Here is a 20,967-nt window from a genome sequence, read left to right as displayed (position 1 = left end):
AGCTATGAAGTTCACCGGATGATTGTGGGCCAGTCACTGTCTCTCAGCCTAACCTACTTCTCACAGGGTTGTTGTGAGAATAAAATGGAGAGAGGGAGAACTATGCATGCCACTTGGAGCCCCTTAGAGGAAAGGTGGGATAGAGATACAATTAACAAATAAAATGTCCACAAGATGTCTCCACAGTTATCTCTGGAAATATTCCAGTGATGGCAGTCTTATTCCTGCAAACCAGATCATGTTAGAACCCTCTGATCACGTTCACACATAAAACTAAGCCAAACCATGGCTTATCATAAATGTACTGGCTCCCAGGGAGGAGATCACAGCCACGATGTTCTCCCAGTCCTATTAGTTAAGGGTGGCATGGCACCTAAGCCAAGGTTTGGATTAGCATATAGCCTGAACGTGGAATCATGGTTAAGTTCTATCCTCCTTAATCACAATCTGTAGGAAAGGTGGTTCTTAGCCAAGAACAAGAACATCTTAAGCATCTGCCAAAAAGATAATATCTTTGGTGTATGCCTTATTTCAGAGGGGAATCCATTTCACATAGTGGGTGCCACCACTATGAAAGCTCCCCTCCATGTGGCTGCTAAACCAAGCCAATAAAAAGAATTCTGTATGTCCTCTTCTGGATGTGTGAACATATCTAGCAACGTGAAGAATGTCACCAAGACTGTGATCATGCTTTAGTAGTATTCGGATGGGTTTATAGACTTTAGGAAGTCCACATACACACAAAATTAGTTCAGGCTCCAAAATTAAAACCTATGCTTGGCTTTTCCAGTAGACAGTGTCAAAGAAAATGGTCGCACCTATATCAGATGAAGAAAGGAAAAAGCATATTAGAAGTGAAAAAGAGGACACAACTAAAAGCTGCTCAGGAGTGTCTGGTCGGTGAACGTCCCTGACTTGATACACATTTGGGAGACAAAAGATGACAAAGAGAAAAATGTCCATTTAAATCAAGGTGCTATCATGATCTCAGTCCAAGGAGTAAATCGAGAAAGTTCTAATACCATCAATTTGTTTTCCCCTCCCCTCTAATACATATTTAATAATATTTAAGATGCCGGATGAGGCAATGACTGATAAACCACTTAAAATACACTGTTGCTTTCAGAATAACTAAGTGTGGTTTTAAGTAGCTATGTGCTGTTTAATTGGTTTGCAGGAGATGATGCCATTGGGCTCATCATAATGTAAGAGCAGCCATGCTGGATCAGACCACAGACTCATCTATTTATTTATTTGTTAAAAACACTGTTACATTTTAGAAAGTCCCAAAGCAATAGAACAGCAGCCAAAGTAATCGACAGCCTGTGCAACCAAATTTAGTGGCTAGAAAATGCCTATGTGAAAGAGTACATGTAAAGCATCTGCCAAAAAGATAATATTTTGATGCATGCCTTATTTCAGAGAGAAGCCATTCCACATGGTGGATGCCACCACCATGAAAGCTCTCCTCCACGTGGCTGCAAAATGAATCTCTGAGGACATCATAGTCCAGCATTCTGTTCTCACAGAGGCCAGACAAATGTCTATAGAAGCCCACAAGCAGGATATGAGGGCAATAGCCCTCTCCTAGTTATGATCCTCAGCAACTGGTATTCACTGCCTGATACTGGAGGTAATACAGCACCCACACACAAAAATAAGGCACACTCTGTCCAAAACCATAAAGGACAGGTGCCATTGTCTGCACCACTTTTTGAAAGGCTCTAAAGATCTACCACAGACAAACTGAGCCCACAATAGGAAATGTCTCACAGAATCATAGAATAGTAGAGTTGGAAGAGGCCTATAAGGCCATCAAGTCCAACCCCCTGCTCAATGCAAGAATCCAACTTAAAGCATACCCAACAAGCAGTTGTCCAGGTGCCTCCTGAATGCCTCCAATGAGGGACAGCCCACCACCTCCCTAGGTAATTTTTCAGCTGAAATCTAGCTTGCTGTATATTGAGCCCATTATTCCGTGTCCTGCTCTCTGGGATGATTGAGAGGAGATCCTGGCCCTTCTCCGTGTGGCAACCTTTCAAGAACCTGAAGAGTACAATCATATTTCCCCGTCTCAAGGCTAAACATGTCCAGTTCTTACAGGGCTCATCTATATGGTGATTTAGTGTGTTTGGTGCTACTCGCATCCCCTTTTAATTCGCATGGTTCACATGATGTTACTGGCAAACAGAAGCTATCACGCTGGTTTTCCCCTGTAAATTCGTAGCAACCCAATCCTCTGATAATACGAAAAGAGAAGGAAAAAACATCTCCACTCCTTATCTCTAGTGCTTGCAGATGCTTTGCTTCAATGCTTTCAGGTGGGTGTGTTAATTGTTCCCCACGCCTAGTCCCTCCTCTTCCCTTCTTTCATTTCATTTCCTGTGGGCTGACAAACAACTTCCAGCTGCTCTCCCCCATTCTGCAAGCCTTTTTTATGTTGCTGCAAATGGTGCCATTATTTTTCTTTACCCCCTACCTTGTGCGCAAAAGCATAACACCTCTCAAACAAATATCTGTATTTCAGCTGTATTGTACCAATGAAAATACAAATAATCACACTTCTGGGTTGTTTTTGTAAATGAAACTACTGGTAGAACTGAGCATACTCGGTTGCCAGGTAACCAGAGGGAGTGGAAATGTTAAATTAGAGGGCGTGGTCATTAGGAAACTGCATGATTAATCCTCCCCCTCAGTGTGAATAGAAAACAACATGTTTGCAGCTGGCATTGAGTCCTTACTGTGGACAGTGAAAACGGAGGTAAGAACAGTGTCTTTAGTACAAAGTAATGCTCCCGCGTGGATAAGCCCTCAATCTCTCCTCACAACACTAATCACAAGTAATCTAAACCAAGACAAGAAAAAAGAAAAGAGTACCACCACTAACAAACATGAGAATTGGCCCCAAAGGCTCATGAAAGCTTGGATTTAAAAACCCAAGGCAAGCTTCCTGGATAAAGCATGGAATGCTGCTGCTAAGGGAAGTGTAACCTCCTCCCTGGCCTTTCCAACACAATTTTGCAGAGTATCTTGCCAAAGGGTTATAAAGCAGCTTGCCTGTCTCAATTAAACAAACATGTGGGCAACTGTCGGCTTCTGAAAGCCTCCCTTACTGAAGGGGACAGATGGAGCTTCTGGGTTAGGAGAGCTGGGAAAGATCAACTCTATTTGTTTAGGTTGATTTTCACTGTTTTAATTATGCAATTTAAAGCTGTAACCCACCCTGGGACCTCTGCGTGAAGGGCGGGTAATAAATCAACATTATAATTTTCTTCCTCACCCCAATACTTCCTCTTTATTTTGGGGAGCTCAATATGACATTTAAGAATCCAAGGATTATACTGCCCGCAAACACATCATTTCCCATATTAATCATCCTAGGAGGTTTATGAGGCCTAGGCAGCCACACCCAGGAACCTAGCAAATTCAACACTAGAGATGAACTCGCAAACCGAAAAAGAAAAGAGTGTCCTGGCCAGGCCTTTTTCTCCCCTAATCTCTCTGGGCGATTCACCCTAATCAGCATTCGGGTGTTGATTTTTTAAGGTTATTTGCCGATCTAAAAGAAAGGAACACCTCCCTGAGAGCCTCACTGTCTCTCCCTTGCCTGTGAGCAGCAGCAGCGGCAGCAATAAGGACAGAGGCTTCAGCCATCTCAAAAGAGACAGAATCACAAAGAGCTCCTCTGATCACTTGTGGCATCTGGTCTTCCCCTCATTAGCACATTAAAGCTGCTCTGTCCATTCTATCAGAGCTACTCTGTCCATTCTCCAGAGTCGTCTATGGAGCCATTTATGCTTTTGCTCTTTGGAAACCTCCTCAGTTCAAGAGGCACTAACTAACCCCTTTCCCAAGCCGAAGTTACAATCTGTGCGTGTGAGTCATTTTAAAAAATCTGCTGCGTTCAACAGGTACCCAGTAAGCTCAGATCTTCAAATGTCAGAGTTTAAGCAGTATACATGGACATGGGATGTCTGGCCAAATGATACTTCATGAGAAACCCCCTTGACTTCTCCTTCACCCATTTCACTATGTGAGATTTTTCATATTTAGAATGCAGTACATTACATAGTCTCTTGCATTATAAAATTGCTGTGCTGTAAGGAAAAGTCCCTTTCCACACAAGCTCAGTAAAGTGCATACTAAGTATACTGTTAAGCAGCAGGGAGGAAAGAGCATCTGAGGTTTAGAGCAGTGGTTCCCAACCTTTATGAGTATGGGACCCCCTCTGTAAGCTCAAAAAAAGTCATGACACACACCCCCCACGTGAATTGTAATTTTAGTCTCTGTTAATTGAAAAAATGTTGTGGCAAAATCACATCTCCAAATATCCCTTCCCATAACAAGCTCCCTGCAGACAGGGAGCTGTTGCTTTCTTTTCTTAATGCAAAGGTCCAATCAAATTGGGATCCCACTCCCCCCAGGCTGAAGATGTACAGTCCTGCCTCCAAATACCAGTGGGTGACAGTGTTGGACTAAGATCCAGGTTCAAATCCCCACCCAACCATGAAGCCCACTGGGTGACCTTGAGCCACACACAGTCTCTCAGCCTGACCTCACATGGTTGGTGTAAGGATAAAATGGAAAGGGGGGAAACCATGTGCACCACCTTGAGCAATTTGGAGGAAAGGTGGGGGGAATGCAGTAATAAATAAATAAATACATTTCAGCTGCAGTACATGGACCCCAGCTTCAGCCAACGTATTGAGCTTTTTAAAAATCATCATCATCATCAAGAAGCGGCAATGTGGTAGTGGTGGGGGATGCTAGATTGTGAAGACAAAAGGGTAAATAGATTGAGGAGGAGGGTTAGTGTTTTTAGGCCTTGGGATGGCCATCAGAACTGATGACTTCGTTAGCATGTACTTGGGGAATGAGTGGAGCAGATCAGTGCATGCACACACACAAACACACCTGTCCCTCCTGCAAGCATCTGCAGGCAGGTATACATTTGGGCACATGGGATGGGGGAAGCTCTCAAATGCATCTTGGAGAGAAAGGTTGGGGGGCAGAATGTAGGTGGAAGAAAGGGGGGCACTGGCACACATAGCCTCAGAAATAGGTGTGAGCAAGTCCTGAGCTTCCTCACTGCTCCTTGGTTCTGTCTGGGCCAAAGGCGAGATCTGGGCGGCCTCGCAAATAAGAGTAATTTTTAAAAGGAGGTGGCAGCAAAGCTGCCTGCCTACCAGGAACGAAGGGGGAAAGCAGCTTTTCTTTGCAGCCTCACTTCTTTTTGCTTCACAAAAAGCCGTCTCCTCTTATTCCGAGCAAGGGTGTCATCAGCAGCAGCGCGAGGAGATGGGAGATGGGATAGTAATCATCTCTTCTTCCTGGTAGCACCTCCCTCAGCCTCCTTTGGCATCTGCCATATGTGGTATAGGCAGATGCCTGCCCTTGGCGCGCCCGAAAGATGCTGTGGCAAAGTCCTCCCCTCTCATTTGGAGCAAGGGGGAGGGGTCATCTGCAGCAGCAATGGGGAACAGCATCCAGGAAGTGAAGACTTTTTTTAAAAAAAAATTAATAATTAATTTATTTACTGTTCGCTGCCCTCTCTGGATTACTTCACAGCCCCCAGGTTGGAAACCACTGGTTTAGTGAATTAAGTCTATGGCCAAAAGTGCAGGTGCATTTTAAAGTGCTTTAATGATCACCCACAAATCTTCCTCCACTTGATGTTCATCATCACAACTCAGAAATTATTCTTTTGCTCCCTCCCCACACACACACTTTAAAATGTCACCTCATCCACTCCAACAAGTGTGGGAAAAAAACTTTTCCATTTCCCTATCCCAGATGCTGGTCCATCCTATCCTGTGACTAGAGTTGGATGCAATCCCATAACATCCCTTTAGAATCCTTCAAGGAAGTGGAGCAATTTAAACATGCATGGATTTCTGCTCCATTTTTGCCTTCTGTTGGGTGGGACACTGACTAGGGAAAGTCTTTTTTGCACTTTTAACCCTTTTTCTTCATCTACCTGTTACACCCACTGACTGGATCTTCCACGACAGCTCACAGTGAAGCACATTTCATTAAAAAAAAGTCAGAAGAAACCAAAGGTCCATCTAATCCAGCTTTCCCCCACCTGATGCCCTCAAGTTGTTTTACACCACACCTCCCTTCATCTCTGATCACTGGCCATGGGAGCTGGAATCCAACAACATCTGGGGGGCACCTGATTGGAGAAAGCTGATCTTGTCCAACATCCTGTTCCCCACAGTGACAACCCAGATGCCTATGGGAAGCCCATAAGAAGGATATGAAGATAATTGCCTTTTCCTGTTATTACCCCAGCAACTGGCATTCAGAGGAATACTGCTTCTGAACCATCATCACAGCTAATACTGGGAGGAGAAGGGAGCAGCTCTCAGGAAGCAGACACTACAGTTCAGGATTAGTTTCTGTTGTGTTCTTTTTCAAAAAAATTTCAGGACTTCTGCATTATTGATTCAATCACTGGAGGAGCTCCCAGGCACCCCCCCATATAGGCAGCGTGGGCTTCAATAAGAAGCTACCATGCGCTGTGTGCCCATGGCTGCCATCACCCAAGAAAGAAGCCGCGGTGTCTCTAAAGGGGTTGTGCACACTGACGCAAAAGGTAGGTGGGGCACACAGGCAGGCTTATTAGCCCTGCACTGCCTGTACCAGGAGAGTCTATTGGACTGTACAGTGTCCCGGGCCCAGGGTAGGCTGGTGCCTAAGGGCCCAGTCGTGCCTGGCACCGGCCCTGCCCATGTGTGTGCAGTGTTGGTATGCATACAAGGCATTCTGAAGGGGGGGGAGCAGTAGCAGAAAAAGAACTAGAGTGTGTTTCAGAGGGGGAAGAGTTCTTTGCTTTTAATTGAGAAAGACTGCTTACCTCAAACAGCATCCACAGCCAGGGGGTTGATATCTTACCTCTGCTACCGATTCCTGTGAAGTATGGAAGCTTAAAAAGGCAAGAAAAGGTCTAGTTCTTACTGAGAAGGTAAACTTTTTTCCCTGGGCTGTACCACTTCAGACTGCAATGTGTGTGTGTAATGGGGGTTCACATGACTAAAAGATCCTCCATACCGATATATCAGTACACAGAAATCTAGCACACTGATGAGAAGGGTAGCTAATGGCAATTCTTACTCATCTGCGGCAGGTACCCGGTAACAGTGAACAGATGTGTATAATGCTATGGGGAAAAGCGGTAGAGAACTAAAATATACTTCAGACACGCATGCAGCTGAACACACAGAGGCTCTGTCACTGCAGAAGTTCATGCTCTTTGTATCAATGCCAGCCAGGGGCAAGGCTACTCTGCGCACCCCAACTCCCAGCTATCATGCAGGAGCTATGGTACCTGGACAGAACTATATAGCCTGATTGATTGATTGATTGCATTTGTATAGCACCCCACAGCTAAAGCTCTCTGGGCAGTTTACAATTAAAAACATTAAAAACAAATATACAAATTTAAAAACAATTTTTTTAAAAAGCAATTTAAAAACACATGCTAAAATGCCTGGGAGAAGAGGAAAGTCTTGACCTGGCGCTGAAAAGGCTTGATCCAACAGAGCTTATGTTCTTAGGATCTCTTCCCCCCCCCATCCCCAATTCTCAAAGAACCGATGGCACCTGGAGCAAGGCCTTTCTCAAATGTACTTGGGGAGGTGGGGTGAAATTTATAGAGGAGAAGCAGCTCATCAAAGTATACTGGAAGCAGGCAAGATAGAGGATGGGGTGCAGCTCGGGGGCAGAGCATCCGCTTTGCATGCAAAAGGTCCCTGGTTCAGTCCCCAATGGCAATCCCAGGTAGGACTGGGAGAGAAGCCTGTAAAGTTCTGGAGAGCATGGCCAGTGGGCATGCACCAAGGGACTGACTCAGTATCAAGCAGCATCCTGTGTTCCTATAGGGCAGCCTTTCCCAACCAGTGTGCCTCCAGATGTTGTTGGACCACAACTCCCATCAGCCTCAGCCATTGGCAATGCTGGCTGAGGCTGATGGGAGTTGTGGTCCAACAACATCTGGAGGCACACTGGTTGGGAAAGGCTGCTATAGGGATTCAAATGTAATGAGAAGCCTAAAGGTAAATAACTTGGGTCTCCGGAGATTGTTCGATTACAGCTCCCATCATCCCCAGCCAGCTTAGCCAATGGTCAGGGATAATAGGAGTTGTAGTCCAACAGCATCTAGGGACCCAAGGTTAAGGAACACTGCAACAGAATGCATCTGTTCTCAATAACAGAGAGAAGGCCAGAATGCAAATTATTCATGCACCTCCATACATAGCTAATCAAATTAAATACCCAACATATGCATAATTAAGAACTACATTTCTGTCTTTCACACACCAACTACGGGAGGGGCGCTCTAAAATGTTTGAAGCAACCTGGACAAAATATGTCAGACCTTTCTCTCTTTGCCACAGCAGCATCACGAAAGCTGTGTTGCATGCTCACTGCTATGCATACTGCCTCTGACAGTGGACGTACGTAAGTGGGAATGTCTGGCATGTCAGAAAGCGGAGACTTGTGGTATGGGGCAGAGCCTATTGATGCCTGGAAAGGCCAGAGGGCAGCACCAGGCCAGTCAAAATATTTTTAGCCTGCCCTTCATCACCACCAAGCGATCCCAGGCTGGCGGAATAGTAGAATAAACTATTTTGTAACAAACACAATTTCATCAAAATATAAAAACAAGGGCAGAAAAAACAAAGAGCAACAGAAAAACAGCAACAAACAGCTGAGGTTCTCCAGCATGCTTGATTCTGGTCCTTGGCCATGAGAAGGTGGCTAGGGCTGTAATCATAATGCTCACTCCACTGGGAGTGCATCCCATTGAAATTGTTTTTTGTGTTTTAAAATTTGTATATTTGTCTTTATTGTTTGTAATTGCGGTAAACCGCCCAGAGAGCTTTGGCTATGGGGCGGTATATAAATGTAATAAATAAATAAATGTAGTGGGACTGACTTCAGAGTAAACCCCAAAACTTTAGGTTAAACCTTGATATTGGTAACTCAGTAAACAATACCAGAGCTAAGTAGTTACATCATCTCTGTGCTCTGGTGCCTACTGAAGACTTTCCTCTTTCAGCAAACCTTTTAAGCAGATACCTTATCCCAGTCTGCATTGGAATTGTTTTTTTAAAGATGTTGTTAAGATGTTTTATTGTCTGTTTCCCCTTCCTGGGCTCCCTTTGGGAGGACCAGCAGGATATACATTTTAATAATAGTAACTAGGAAGATGGATTACACTGAACGCCCATGAACCAATTACCAGGATTTTAAATATCTTAACATTAATCTATTAAGACTGTAACCATAGCTAATTAATTCTATATTAACTTACATACAACCCAAACTTACCTGTCATCACACCTGACATCTCTAGAGGCGGTGGGAATCAAGCTACAAGGAAGTTCTCCATTTGCTGAGTTCAGGTCACAGACAACTAACCGGGCATTCACAAGGTAAACCAGCGGTGGAGAATCTTTTTCAGCTCAGGGCCACATTCTCTCAACCAGCACATTCCAGTTATTGGCAGAGCCAGAGGCAAAAGTGGGCAGAGTAATGGATGTACTTTTTACCTATATCCTAGCTACACAAAAGTCAGAAGTTCTGCACCCACATATCTCCAGGCACATAAAAAGGCATTGTCGCAGTTCAAGGACACATCTGAGGCAGGAAAAAGTCTTCAGAGGGTGCAGGGCAAGACTGGGGAGAGGTGTTTCCTGGGGAGAGGGGGGCATCCTAAATAGAGTCCTGGGATCCTGACAGAAAGGCCTAGAGGACAACATGTGGCCCTTATGCCTGAGGTTCCCCACCCTTGAGGTGAACCTCAGTAAACCTGTGGTAATGTTTATTGTGAACATGCAGATGGTTCCTGCTTTGCTCATCCCCTAGCATGAGAAGAAATGACAAACCACAATCCCTGTCTTAGCTTTATGTCTTAACTGAAGATTGTGGTTTGTTCCACTCAAACAATCCATGATCAGGGAGCCAAGGACAAACTTTAGCTTCACATCATGGTTTGTTTGGAGGGAAACAAACCATGATCTCCTGTTCAGATGTAAAGCTAAGTCAGGAATTATGGCTCACTCGTCCAGCATGCACTATGGCTCTCCACAACTCACCAATGCAGCTATTGTGGGCACAACCCTTTACCCATCACTAAGTCTCAATGATCCTGTATGGAATAATTTTAAGTATAAACATAACCTTTTTCTTCCCAAAGGAGAAGGGGAGGTAATGCAATGAAAAAGAACCTTCAAATTCATCCTTTTCCCACTGCCCTTATGCTAAGAGAAATTAAATAGTCCTTTGTTCTCTCTTTATACAAAATCCCACAGGAAGATAATTCTTTTGTTCAGCACAAAAAAGCTCAAGTGTTCAAGGTTATGAGTATTCATTCTGTAGGCCTTCCCAAGACAAAAACATTTGATCTTCAGGTTTCTTTTAATTAACAGAAGAAATGCCATAATTAATTCAGATTGTTTGCTCAGTAATCATGCAATTCAGATGATCTTGCTGATTTGGGCTAGGAGGATATTTCCAAGGCTGTACGACTCCTGTTCCATTTTTAATTTTAATTATTATCATTATTAATTAATTGGCCTTACTGCAAAATGATCCACATTTATTTTTTTTTAAAAAAACAAGGTTGCATCATTTGATGGTTTCAAATACAAAATTTTAGAGCCCTAAAATTGATGACTTGTTTTGAAGTCATATTTCTGGCACACAATCCAGATATGAAATTGGCCATGCTGGGACTAATTATATGAGAACCCTTGACCTCAGTGAAGATGCACTCACAGCCATTAAAAAAGTGGTTGGTTTTGCTTTGTGTCTTCTGAGGCAGTGTTTTTTCTGAGAGCAGATTGTGTATTTTCTCTATTATTTCAGCAAGGACCGGGAAACTGCAATGTGTATGAGGCCTGGTACAGACGTAATGGTGGCTTTTTGATAACTACGCTTAGCAAGATCAGAGTCAGCCACTGGATAATGCATTCCTCACCCTCAAACCATCACCTCCTAGCAAACTCCCTATTAACCATGGCTGATTAGATCATTGACACCAACATTAAGGCTAACCAAAGTGAAGGACAATGGGACATGGAAACTATATATACCATCTTATATTTCTCCCACCTTGAAGGAACTGCAGCCCCATGACTGTTTTTGTCTGTTTACAAAGACAGAATACCGTTTTTGAAGGTAACTCATATTTACAAAATGCCTTAAAAAAACCAGTCCATTATCAGACCTAGGTATACAATAAAATGCATCATAAAAATGCTCCCTTAAGAATAACACTTGACTTATTCTTATAATAGTTGTGAAAATCTTCTAGTTCCATTATGATCTTATTCAAACTGTTTCTTTGAGTGCACTTAATGAGGAGCTCGCAGATCTTGACAGGACTGCTTTGCGTTTGCATCCACTAGCCCTCCTCTCCCCTCCCCCCCCCCATTTTGGGGCTCTCTTATCCCATATTTATTCCATTTATAATCTTGAGAGTTGTGGTGGGATTTAATACGTTAACACCCTGAACTGGACTATTGCAATGAACTCTGTGTGTGGCTGCCTTTAAAGATAATTTAGAAGCTTCAGCTAATGTTAATGCAACAGCCCAGGTGCTGATAGGGAATAAACACTCAGACCACGTTATGTCAGTTCTGCAACAGCAGCATTCGGTACCTATTCATTTCTGGCCCCAATTCAAAGGGCTAGTAGTGACCTTTAGTGACTTAATGATTTTAAACCATGTTACTTAAAGGACCACTTATCCTCATACAAGTATTCCAGAACATTAAGATCAGCTAGAGAGGCCCTGCTTGTATGCCTACCAAGAAGGGAGGTTAGGGGTTGATGGCAGGATATAGGGCCTTTTTAGTGGTGGCCTCACAATGATGGAACTTATTCCTTAGGGAAATACAATCAGCTCCCTCCTTGCTGTCTTTTAGGCAGGGCCTAAAAATGACTCTATTTTAGATTACTGAGGGGTAGATTAAGTTTTCTTAACTGGCCTGGATTAGTATTGCTGGCTAAAAGAGATGGCACAACATTATTCTTTTCTGCTTATTGTTATCATATTTATTATTTGAACAGTATATATGTCTTAAACTGGATTTTACCAGACACCATATGTTGCCTTAGGAAAATAATGTATTTTGAAAAATAGCTAGCAAACATATGAAATGTAATAAAATTACGGGAGAGATTTGGGAAGTTTCATGTGTAGAAGACTCACAGTATATGTTCTTCTACAAACCTATTCATGGAGCAATCCAACCCCACCCCTTTATACCAGGCAGGAAGGGGGTTGGAACAGGCAAAGGTGTCCTGCCCAGCAGTCCTGGCTAAACTAGCTCCCCACCATCAGTGTCAACCTCGCCTTTCCTCCCACTGAAAATGTGGGCAGGCAGGAGGCCAGCTGGCTGAATCTCCACTGGTGGCAGCCGTCAGAAAGCCCCAAAACGGATGTTTGGGGGTGGGAAGGGATGGGACTGAACTGGCCCAGGATCTGCTGGATCCCGAGCCAGTCTCACTGCCATCATGTGATGGCATTGGTCCCAATCCGGGGCCAATTGTCCTGTCCACACACACACACACACCCCTTCTGCAGGCCCATGTGAGCAGCAAATCTGTGGATGTTACGGTGGCCCCTTTGCTCTGCAAAGTCTTCTGCAAAGACAGAAGGGAGACGTTTGGGTTGCATCCTTAAATTATTTGTCATTAGTTTTGGTTTTTAAATGATGGCCCCAACAAGGAAACAGAGAGCTTTTGGAGCCAAAAACATTGATTCATCAGTTGTTTAAATGCAAGATAGTGTGTTGGATTCTGGGCATTCAAGATTTAAGTTAATAAAGGGGGAAGGGATTTCTCTGCGTTCATCTTCAGCATCTCAGTGGCACTAACTTAAATGTCTTGCTAAGCAAACTTGAGGAAGTAGGGATGCACAGAGAGAGGTATCAGCAGACTCAGGAGAACCCTGAGGTTTGAGGGAAAATACAATTTTTAAATAAACAAGTAAAGGGTGGGGGAACCCCCCAAAAAACAGCCCAACGAAGACTGAGAGCGCAAGTTTCCACAGAATGGTGACTGACTGATGAGAGGGGGGAAGCTGAATACCCAGTGTGAGGGGGGGATGGAATGTACTGGCTGGAACCCTGAAGCAGAAGCACTCCACAGTGTAATGTGTCTTGTTGATTCCATTTGTACAACCTCTGGATATGGAGGTTCAGTTCAGCTGCCTTAACCTGCATTGATCCAAAGTTAAGAATGTGCAAGAGGTGAACATCTAGTTTCCTGTTTTTCACTGATTTATCAAAGACAAAATACATATGGCACTCAGTCTCCTGGAACCTGAACTTGCTGCAGCCAAAGTCCACATCTCCTTTGGAAGGCTAGCATCACACCCAAGAACCAACAGGCAACATCATCCTGGAAGCTCCTTTCCGACTCTCTCCACACACCCAACACACACCCCTCCATCAATCAGTGCCCTTGCACTGAAGCTGGCTCCATGCTCATTGACCATTTCTCTAGTCAGGTCCTTCATGCTGTCCCTCTATAGTGTTTCTCTCTCTGAGATGGGAGCAGCTTATGGTGTTCCAAAACTTAAAGAGAGGTGATGGACCGGAATCAGAAAGCAATCCATAACACTGGATGCCACTCAGAGTAGATCCAACCCCCAAATCTACCAAGACAAAGAAGGGAAAAGGTCCCTCTGGGGGCCAAGATCCTGGACAGCATTCAGCATAACACCACCTTCAAACAATGCACAAACAAGAGTTCCATTGTTAGCTCACATAATGTTATATTTGTTTCAAGGTTATCTGTATCTGTGTCCAATTAAGTAAAATTTATTCTTCACTTTTGACAGGCTTTCAAGTTGTTCCTGAAGTGAAAAGAGCTCATTAAAATTAAGGCAGCAATATCACTCAAGGAACGGCAGTGACATTGCTCGAGGAATTACAGAAAACATGATCAGGGTTGGTGGTTACAATCATCGGTCCCAAATTCTGAAAGGTTTAAAAAAATTAACACTTGCTCCCATATCTCATCACCTTTCATCTAGAAGCAGAGCTTAATTGGGGCTCTACCTTGAAATCAATTCCACGGATGAGGTTTGGAATGTGCAAAGAAATCATCAAGAAAAGCATCTGTAAGAGCATCCTTCCCCTTCCCACGGAGAGGCTTGGCTACTGGGATTCCACTGCAGGCTTATGGGCATCCTCCTATGCCTACTCCTTCCTCTTCCTTGTAATATGGCAACCATCACTAACCACAACATCCAAGTTGTGCATCCCATGAGTACTATTAGCCATACCTTGGGCTCATCCAGATGACTGTATAATGTGTGACATGACCGCTTTGTGATCTCATTATTTTTCGGTCGTCCTGATGACGTCGCGCGCAAAAGCGCGTTTTTGTGCGGTTAAATCCACTTTGGCAGAACCGCGGAAGATGCGATTATTTTTGCATATGGGAAAGAGCGGGAAAGGAGCGGGAAAAGGGGCAAGTGAGGACTCTCGGATGACAAAGCGGATATGGAAAACCTGGATTATCCCACTCCGTTTGGATGAGCCCCTTGTCTCCAAACCAGTTTTTTAAAAAACGTTTCAAACCATGATTTCTAATGGAAACAAGCCATGGTTAGTGGTAACCACAGGCCCACCTATTTCAGACAGCAAAGCAAACTACGGTTAGTACAAGTCAAGAATTGCGAAGGAATTGATGCACATGAGGGGAGGAGATTGACATAACTCACAGGCCCACAGTAAGTTTCCAACAGCCAAACTATGCACAGGGATCATCAACCTTTTTGGAGCCCATGAGAACATTTGCAAACTGGAAAACTGTTGTGAGCCCTACCATACACACCCCTTAACAAAGCACACATTACAACCTGTTCTACTGGCTACAACAGAACACTTCTTTCAAGCCTAATTTCAATGCAGGGGGCTGTAGATGCCAAGAAAGGCCTGTGTGGGCACATGTGTGACCACAGTTGCCATGCTGGTGACTCCTGGGCAAGAATATCCCCACAGCACCAAGGATTAAGCAGCATGGATTTAGGCCAAAAGGTGTAATTCCCAGACAAACCTGAGTTCCAGAACTTTTCTAAATTAACCACTGAACTACAGCTTGCATCTCTCTTCACAGACCACTCTTAGCCTCAACGGGCACAGTTACACTCTGGTCTAGGAACACTTATAGGTAGATCCTTCTCTTTTTGTTTCAGGTGTGAGAAATGCTGCAACTACTCTGTATTAGATAGGCAAGGTTGTAGACGTGCTCAATAGCAATATGTTACAGTTGGTCTTTCATGAAGAAACCCACATGGACGTTAACTTCTCACACAACAGGAGGCTGGTTCACCAACACATTTAGGGGAGCATTCCAGCTAATCAAATCTGGAAAAAAAGAAACAAGGGATTTGCCCTTTAAAAGGAATACAGTTCTGAAATAAACTGATCTCGAGGCACAGGATTTTCCTACAAGCTTCAACTTATCATTTCTGAATCTTTTTATCATAGACCTCCTGTAAAGGCAATGCTAGTTTTGCTCCACCAAGGTAATTCAACCCCTTGTGTTAAGAAGCCATAGCATCTTTACAATGAGAAGTTTCCCTATCACCATCAGGCAGGCTTTAGCTAATCCAAAGCAAACAAAAGCCTCAGGAAACATTGGGCTTTGTTTGTTTGGAATATTCCAAGTACACACACACACAAAATACATCCTCATGCAAATAAAGAACAGATTAATCTCCTCAGTTGCATTTCTAAATCCTCCCCACTTCATACCCATCATTCAAGAAATCCAAAGTGGGCATGAGCCCCTTGGAGAATTCACCATTAAGACTGGAAATGGCACAATAAAAATGATTTCTCTTTGCTGATGATTTCCATAGGAAAAGATGTAAACCAAACTAGATTATTCGTGATCCGCTGGGCAAGAGCAGCAGGAAAGACTCATGGCTCTATACAAAGCTCTGCTTAAAAGAACCTTTCTTATACACAAACACCATCTTTCTTCAATCAAACCTCACAACAGTATTCAGATGCTAACCGTGCAATCCAACACACACCTACTCAGAAGTAAGCTTCACTGGGCTCAATGGGACTTACTCCCAGGCAAGTGTGTGGGAGTAAGTCCCATTGAGCCCAATGGAGCTTACTTCTGAGCAGACTTGCGTTGGATTGCAGCGCAAGTGTGGTCCTTTGATGTAAAGGCTGCCTTTGCCTGCCTTCCTCACTCCTCTCCTTTTCCTTCCACTCCATAAGGATGGGTCCACTTGGATATCAACTCCAAGGGGCGGTTTGCTGTCCTGCTCCCTGGATCGGCACAGTGACATTCCCTTCTGCCCCAGCCCCTTAACAGAATGACTGAGCTCCCCCGGATGGGGGGGGGGCAGTAGCTGATGGCAAGAAGAGACAATAGTTTAGTTTTTGGAAGATGCACTTCACATAGCCCGGCCTTTTGCACCTCTCCCCTCGGTTTACTTGGGTGAAGTGTCGGAAAGATGAGAAATGCCAGAGATCCCCCAATCAGGATTTTCTGTCTCTCCTTTCTCTCACACACACGAGGCTGCAGTCCTCTCTCATTTGGGGGCAATGATCATCTACCCACCACATTAATCTACCTGCTGCTGCCGCTGCTACAAGCATAAGGTTTCCATTTCGCCCCTTTCCGCCAGATTTTCAGAAGTCCTCCCCCCCCCCTGAGAAACCAGCGCTCCATATATGGAGAGGATCCCCCTTCTCCAAAACGACTCCATTGAACAAAATGGATGACCCTTTCTTCCTACCCTCCCCGCCCCGCAGAAACTCTGGCCGACAGCACATAGAGCCCGTCTTTTCCAGGGTGAAAACGACCGGGGAGGGGTGTATTAGAGGTCTTAATACAACGCAGGGCCAGGACTGAAAAGCCCTGCCTGAATCCCATTTTTCTCTCTCTCAGGTCAGAGGTTAACCTTAGACTAAAACGAGCCACGCGGAGCATGTGCAGAGGGTCTTCCTACTGCCACGGTATACAGTATTCAGCCTCGCCCTCCACTTCTAGGTCAAGAGAAGGAATTTTAAGCCAGAAGATGTTTGCGTTTGTATTTTCTCTCCTAGTAGAGAGATAATCCTGGTCTATAGGGCTAGCTCTACTCTCTTCAATGCCAGGCGACTTGGGGAAGAGGAGGCAAGGACGGGCGTGGGCAGCGCCTCCCAACCCAGCTCACCTGTTAAACACTTTCCTGAGCCTCTGGCGCACGCTGGCAGAAGAGGGGGCGGAGATGCTGCTCCTGCCGCCGCCAACACCGCTGCCCTCGGGCGGCAGGTTCTCGATGGTCGCCACAACATGGTTGGGCTGCTGCTGCTGCTGCTCCGGGGAAATCATCGCGGTGGGGCTGGCGATCAGAAGCGAGCAGCAGGGCGCATCGTGCGCCGCCCGGCTGCTTAAGCAAGAATCCCGCGGAAGGTCCAGAGGAGGCACCCGCGAAAGAGGCTGCGGGGGCTCGAGCGCTGCTTCTCGGGGCTCCAGCTCCACAGCCGCCGCCGCCGCCGCCGCACGCCTCAGTGCTGCTCAGCCATGGAGCGAGGGGCGGACTCCTCCTCTCCTCCTCTCCCTCTCCTTCTCCTCCGGCAGCAGCAAGCGTTCCCAAACAGCGGGTGGCGGCTGAGCGTCCGTCTGAGGCAGCCACAAGAAGCCGCTCCCTCGCGGAGGTGTCCTTGCTCTTCTTTTGTCTCTCCGCAGCCCAGCCTGACGTCCCTCCTCAGTGCTGCGCTCAGGTGCAGAGCGGGCCGCACAGTCCTGGCGAGGGGAGCTGTCTCTACGCACGGTGATCAACGCAGGAGTACAGGAGCGAGCGAGCCGAAGCGATCACACGCCCACAGCCAGTCCCGGCCTCCAGCTCTAATTGCGCCCCCCAGAGGGAGCACGTGGTGGTAATCCTCCCCGGTCTATCCATCCCACTCACCCCGTTTTCGCTTCACTCTCTGAATTGTCTGCCGGGAGTTGTAGTTCTCCGTCTCTCAGGTGTTTCCATTCAGAAGCCTGATTAGCTTCAGAACCACCCGACCTTGGACAGAGGCAAGCACCCAAGACTAGCTTGCAGATCAGGTTGGGCAGACACAATGACTTGTGCCATTTTTTCTTTTTAAATTATATATTGTTGCTGTACCTTAAAGAGTTGATTTTGGCATAAGCTTTTATGGACTCAGTGTCTGTTCAGTCAGATGCATCAAGTGGTCTACACTCACATTTTATTTATCACATTTATATCCATCCTACCTTTCCTCCAGGGATATCAAGGTGGCATGCATGGCTCTCCCTCTCCCCATTTTATCCCCCAAACAACCCTATGAAGTGGGTTAGGCTGAGAAACAGTGACTGGCCCAAGGTCACCTAGTGAGCTTCATAGCTGAATAGGGACTGGAGCCCTGGTCTCCCAGGTCCTAGACTAGGTATGGGGAACTTTTGACTCACTAGATGTTGCTGAACTACAACTCCCATCATTCCTCACCATTGGCTATACTTCCTCGACTGATGGGAATTGTAGTTCAGCACTAGCTGGAAGGCTAAATGTTCCCCACTCGTTTCCTAGACCAAAACTGCACCACACTGGCACCCCCACACCATCTGGCACAACAAGCAGCCACATTACTCAAATGCTGATTTTAAAAGCTACCAGGACAACTAGCTGGAGGAAGCAAAGGCATGGCAAAGACCATTATTAAAGGAGCAACAGTTTAAATATGCTGTGACTGAAAGCTGGAGGAGAGTGATTTTAAGAAACTGCCTTATACTGTCAGAGGATTAGTATCAACAGCAGGGACAAGCAAAAGGGATTTACTGGTAGATTTCAGGGCAATTTTCTCAGTAGATCAGAAAGAATTTCTGTCTCCCAGTTGTTTAACAATAGCAAAGATAATGGTAACAATGAGTAGTAGCAGTATTTAATCTTCCACACGTATCTCAAGGTGATGTACAAAATGTAATAAGAACTGCACCACCACAGCAACGGAATGGAAGATTTATTTATTTATTTATTGTATTTGTATACCCCCCCATAGCCGAAGCTCTCTGGGCGGTTTACAGCAACTAAAAAGATCAAAAACAAACATACAAATTTAAAACATATCTTTTAAAAACAATTTAAAACAGTTTAAAAAATTTAAAACAATTTTAAAAAGATAAATTTCAAAGCAATACCAAATGAACCCCCATGGCAGCTGGGAAAGCTGATGGGAACAAGGATGTCTTCAGTCATTTCCAGAAAGTGCAGATATCACAACAGCAATGCTGTTCTGCAGAACAGGAAGATGTCTTCTCCCCTGCCTGAATTAGACTGCGGAAATCAAGAAAGTCTGGGGTAACCAGGAATGAAGTTTTATGTGGAAGGCCCGTGAGCTAGGCTCCATTGGTATTCAAAACTGATCCCTGTGCTCCCTCCGCACCTGCTCCGAAGCACCATGGCCTTATGATCATGCTCTTGTCTTGTATGCATCTGCCTTCAGGGGGACCTAGTAAAACACAAAGCAGATCCCACAAGGTTGAAGTCCGCCCTTCCCCTGGTTTACACTGACTGGCAGTGGCTCTCCAGCATTTCAGATGAGAGTATTTTCCAGCCCTGCCTGGAGATAACCAGGGAATGAAACTGGGACCTTCTGCATACCAAGCAGGTGCTCTGCCACTGAGCTATGTCCCTTCCTGTATATACTGGTGGATAGGGGGAGGGTAGCGCCCACTACTCCTTGGTGTCATCCCTGAAAGCAAGCATATGTGTTCTATATACCACACACATGTGAGGATGTCTTTTGCAGTAATACACACACACAAAGGCCAGTGCCATACTACACCTCGCAAAAGCAGCCACAGGGCCTTGACCTACAGCCCAAGACCCAAAAGTAAGTCTACTTAAGTGAGCAAGATTTTTGTGTTCTGACCTTGGCCACTGTCTCCTCTCCAGCAAGCCACAATGAGGTAATAGCTGTATTATACCCCACATCTCTTTATCTTCCTTCATCACGTAATTAAATGTCAGTCTGAAGTACCTCTTGAGTTAATCATGATTTTGTCTGTACTTGGCTCAGTAATAGTAAGGTGGGTTGTTATTTTTTAACAAAAATAATCAGGCAGTACTAACTCTTCTCAGTTTATCAGTGTTCGGCAATCACAGACAAATGGGAACAATCCTAAAACATGCCAGTGAGGAATTAAAGAAATACATACAGAGGATATTATTTTTTAATTCTTTAGAATTTAATGCTAAATAAACAAAAAGTATACATTCTTATGCTAATGTCCACACTGCACCTCTTCCATGCACAATTAGACCAACTAAGGAATCCTGAACACACCCAGAACTAAGCCTTATAGGACTCAATAGAACTTACTTCTGAGTAAACATGTATGGCAGGTGTGGGGAAATTTGGCCCTTTGACTACAACTCCCGTCAGCCCCAGCAAGTGCAGCCAAGGACCAGGGATGAGGGGAGTTGTAGTTCAGCACATCTGGAGAGCCAATGGTTCCCCACATCTGGTGTATAGGATTGTGCTGCATAAGGGGAAGGATCATAGCTCAGTGGTAGAGCATCTTGTCTTGCATGCAGAAGGTCCCAAATTCAACCCTCGACATCTTCAGGTAGGGCTGGGAGAGACTCCTGCCTGAAACCGTGGAGAGCTGCTGCCTCTCAGTGTAGACAATAGTAGGCTAGATGACTCAGTATACGGCAGCTTCCTATATTCCTGCATGTGTACCATTGTAGATCCCTGCTGAAAAGCTGGTTCACACTGACTTGGCATCACATCACATCGTATTTCCATCACTCATTGCCTCCTCACTGCAGCTTGAGATAATGCAATCTAAAACATTCCTGTCTAGAATGTTTGATCAACGATGTCTGCTTCACACCTGCAAGTTAAACACTTGATGTTGCAGTCACTGGATGAATAGTCTGCATGTTTAAATTCCCTGTGGCAGTTCTTTTGGTTGCACACA

At 45.0% G+C, this 20,967-nt stretch overlaps 1 protein-coding gene across 1 annotated transcript in view; it reads right to left on the bottom strand.

Moving 5' to 3' along the window:
• Positions 1–17,987, bottom strand: part of SLC35F1 (solute carrier family 35 member F1) — a 341,749-nt gene extending 323,762 nt beyond the window's left edge. Inside the window, exon 1 of the mRNA XM_061623697.1 lies at positions 17,207–17,987. Coding sequence (XP_061479681.1) covers positions 17,207–17,364 — 158 coding nt within the window. The 5' untranslated portion in view covers positions 17,365–17,987. The remainder of the gene's footprint in view (positions 1–17,206) is intronic.
• Between the last annotated feature and the right edge of the window lie 2,980 nt (positions 17,988–20,967).

The sequence above is a fragment of the Rhineura floridana genome, chromosome 4, assembly GCF_030035675.1.
Source record: "Rhineura floridana isolate rRhiFlo1 chromosome 4, rRhiFlo1.hap2, whole genome shotgun sequence".
In the NCBI taxonomy this organism is placed as follows: domain Eukaryota; kingdom Metazoa; phylum Chordata; class Lepidosauria; order Squamata; family Rhineuridae; genus Rhineura; species Rhineura floridana.
This window is presented reverse-complemented; position numbering and strand designations above follow the sequence as displayed.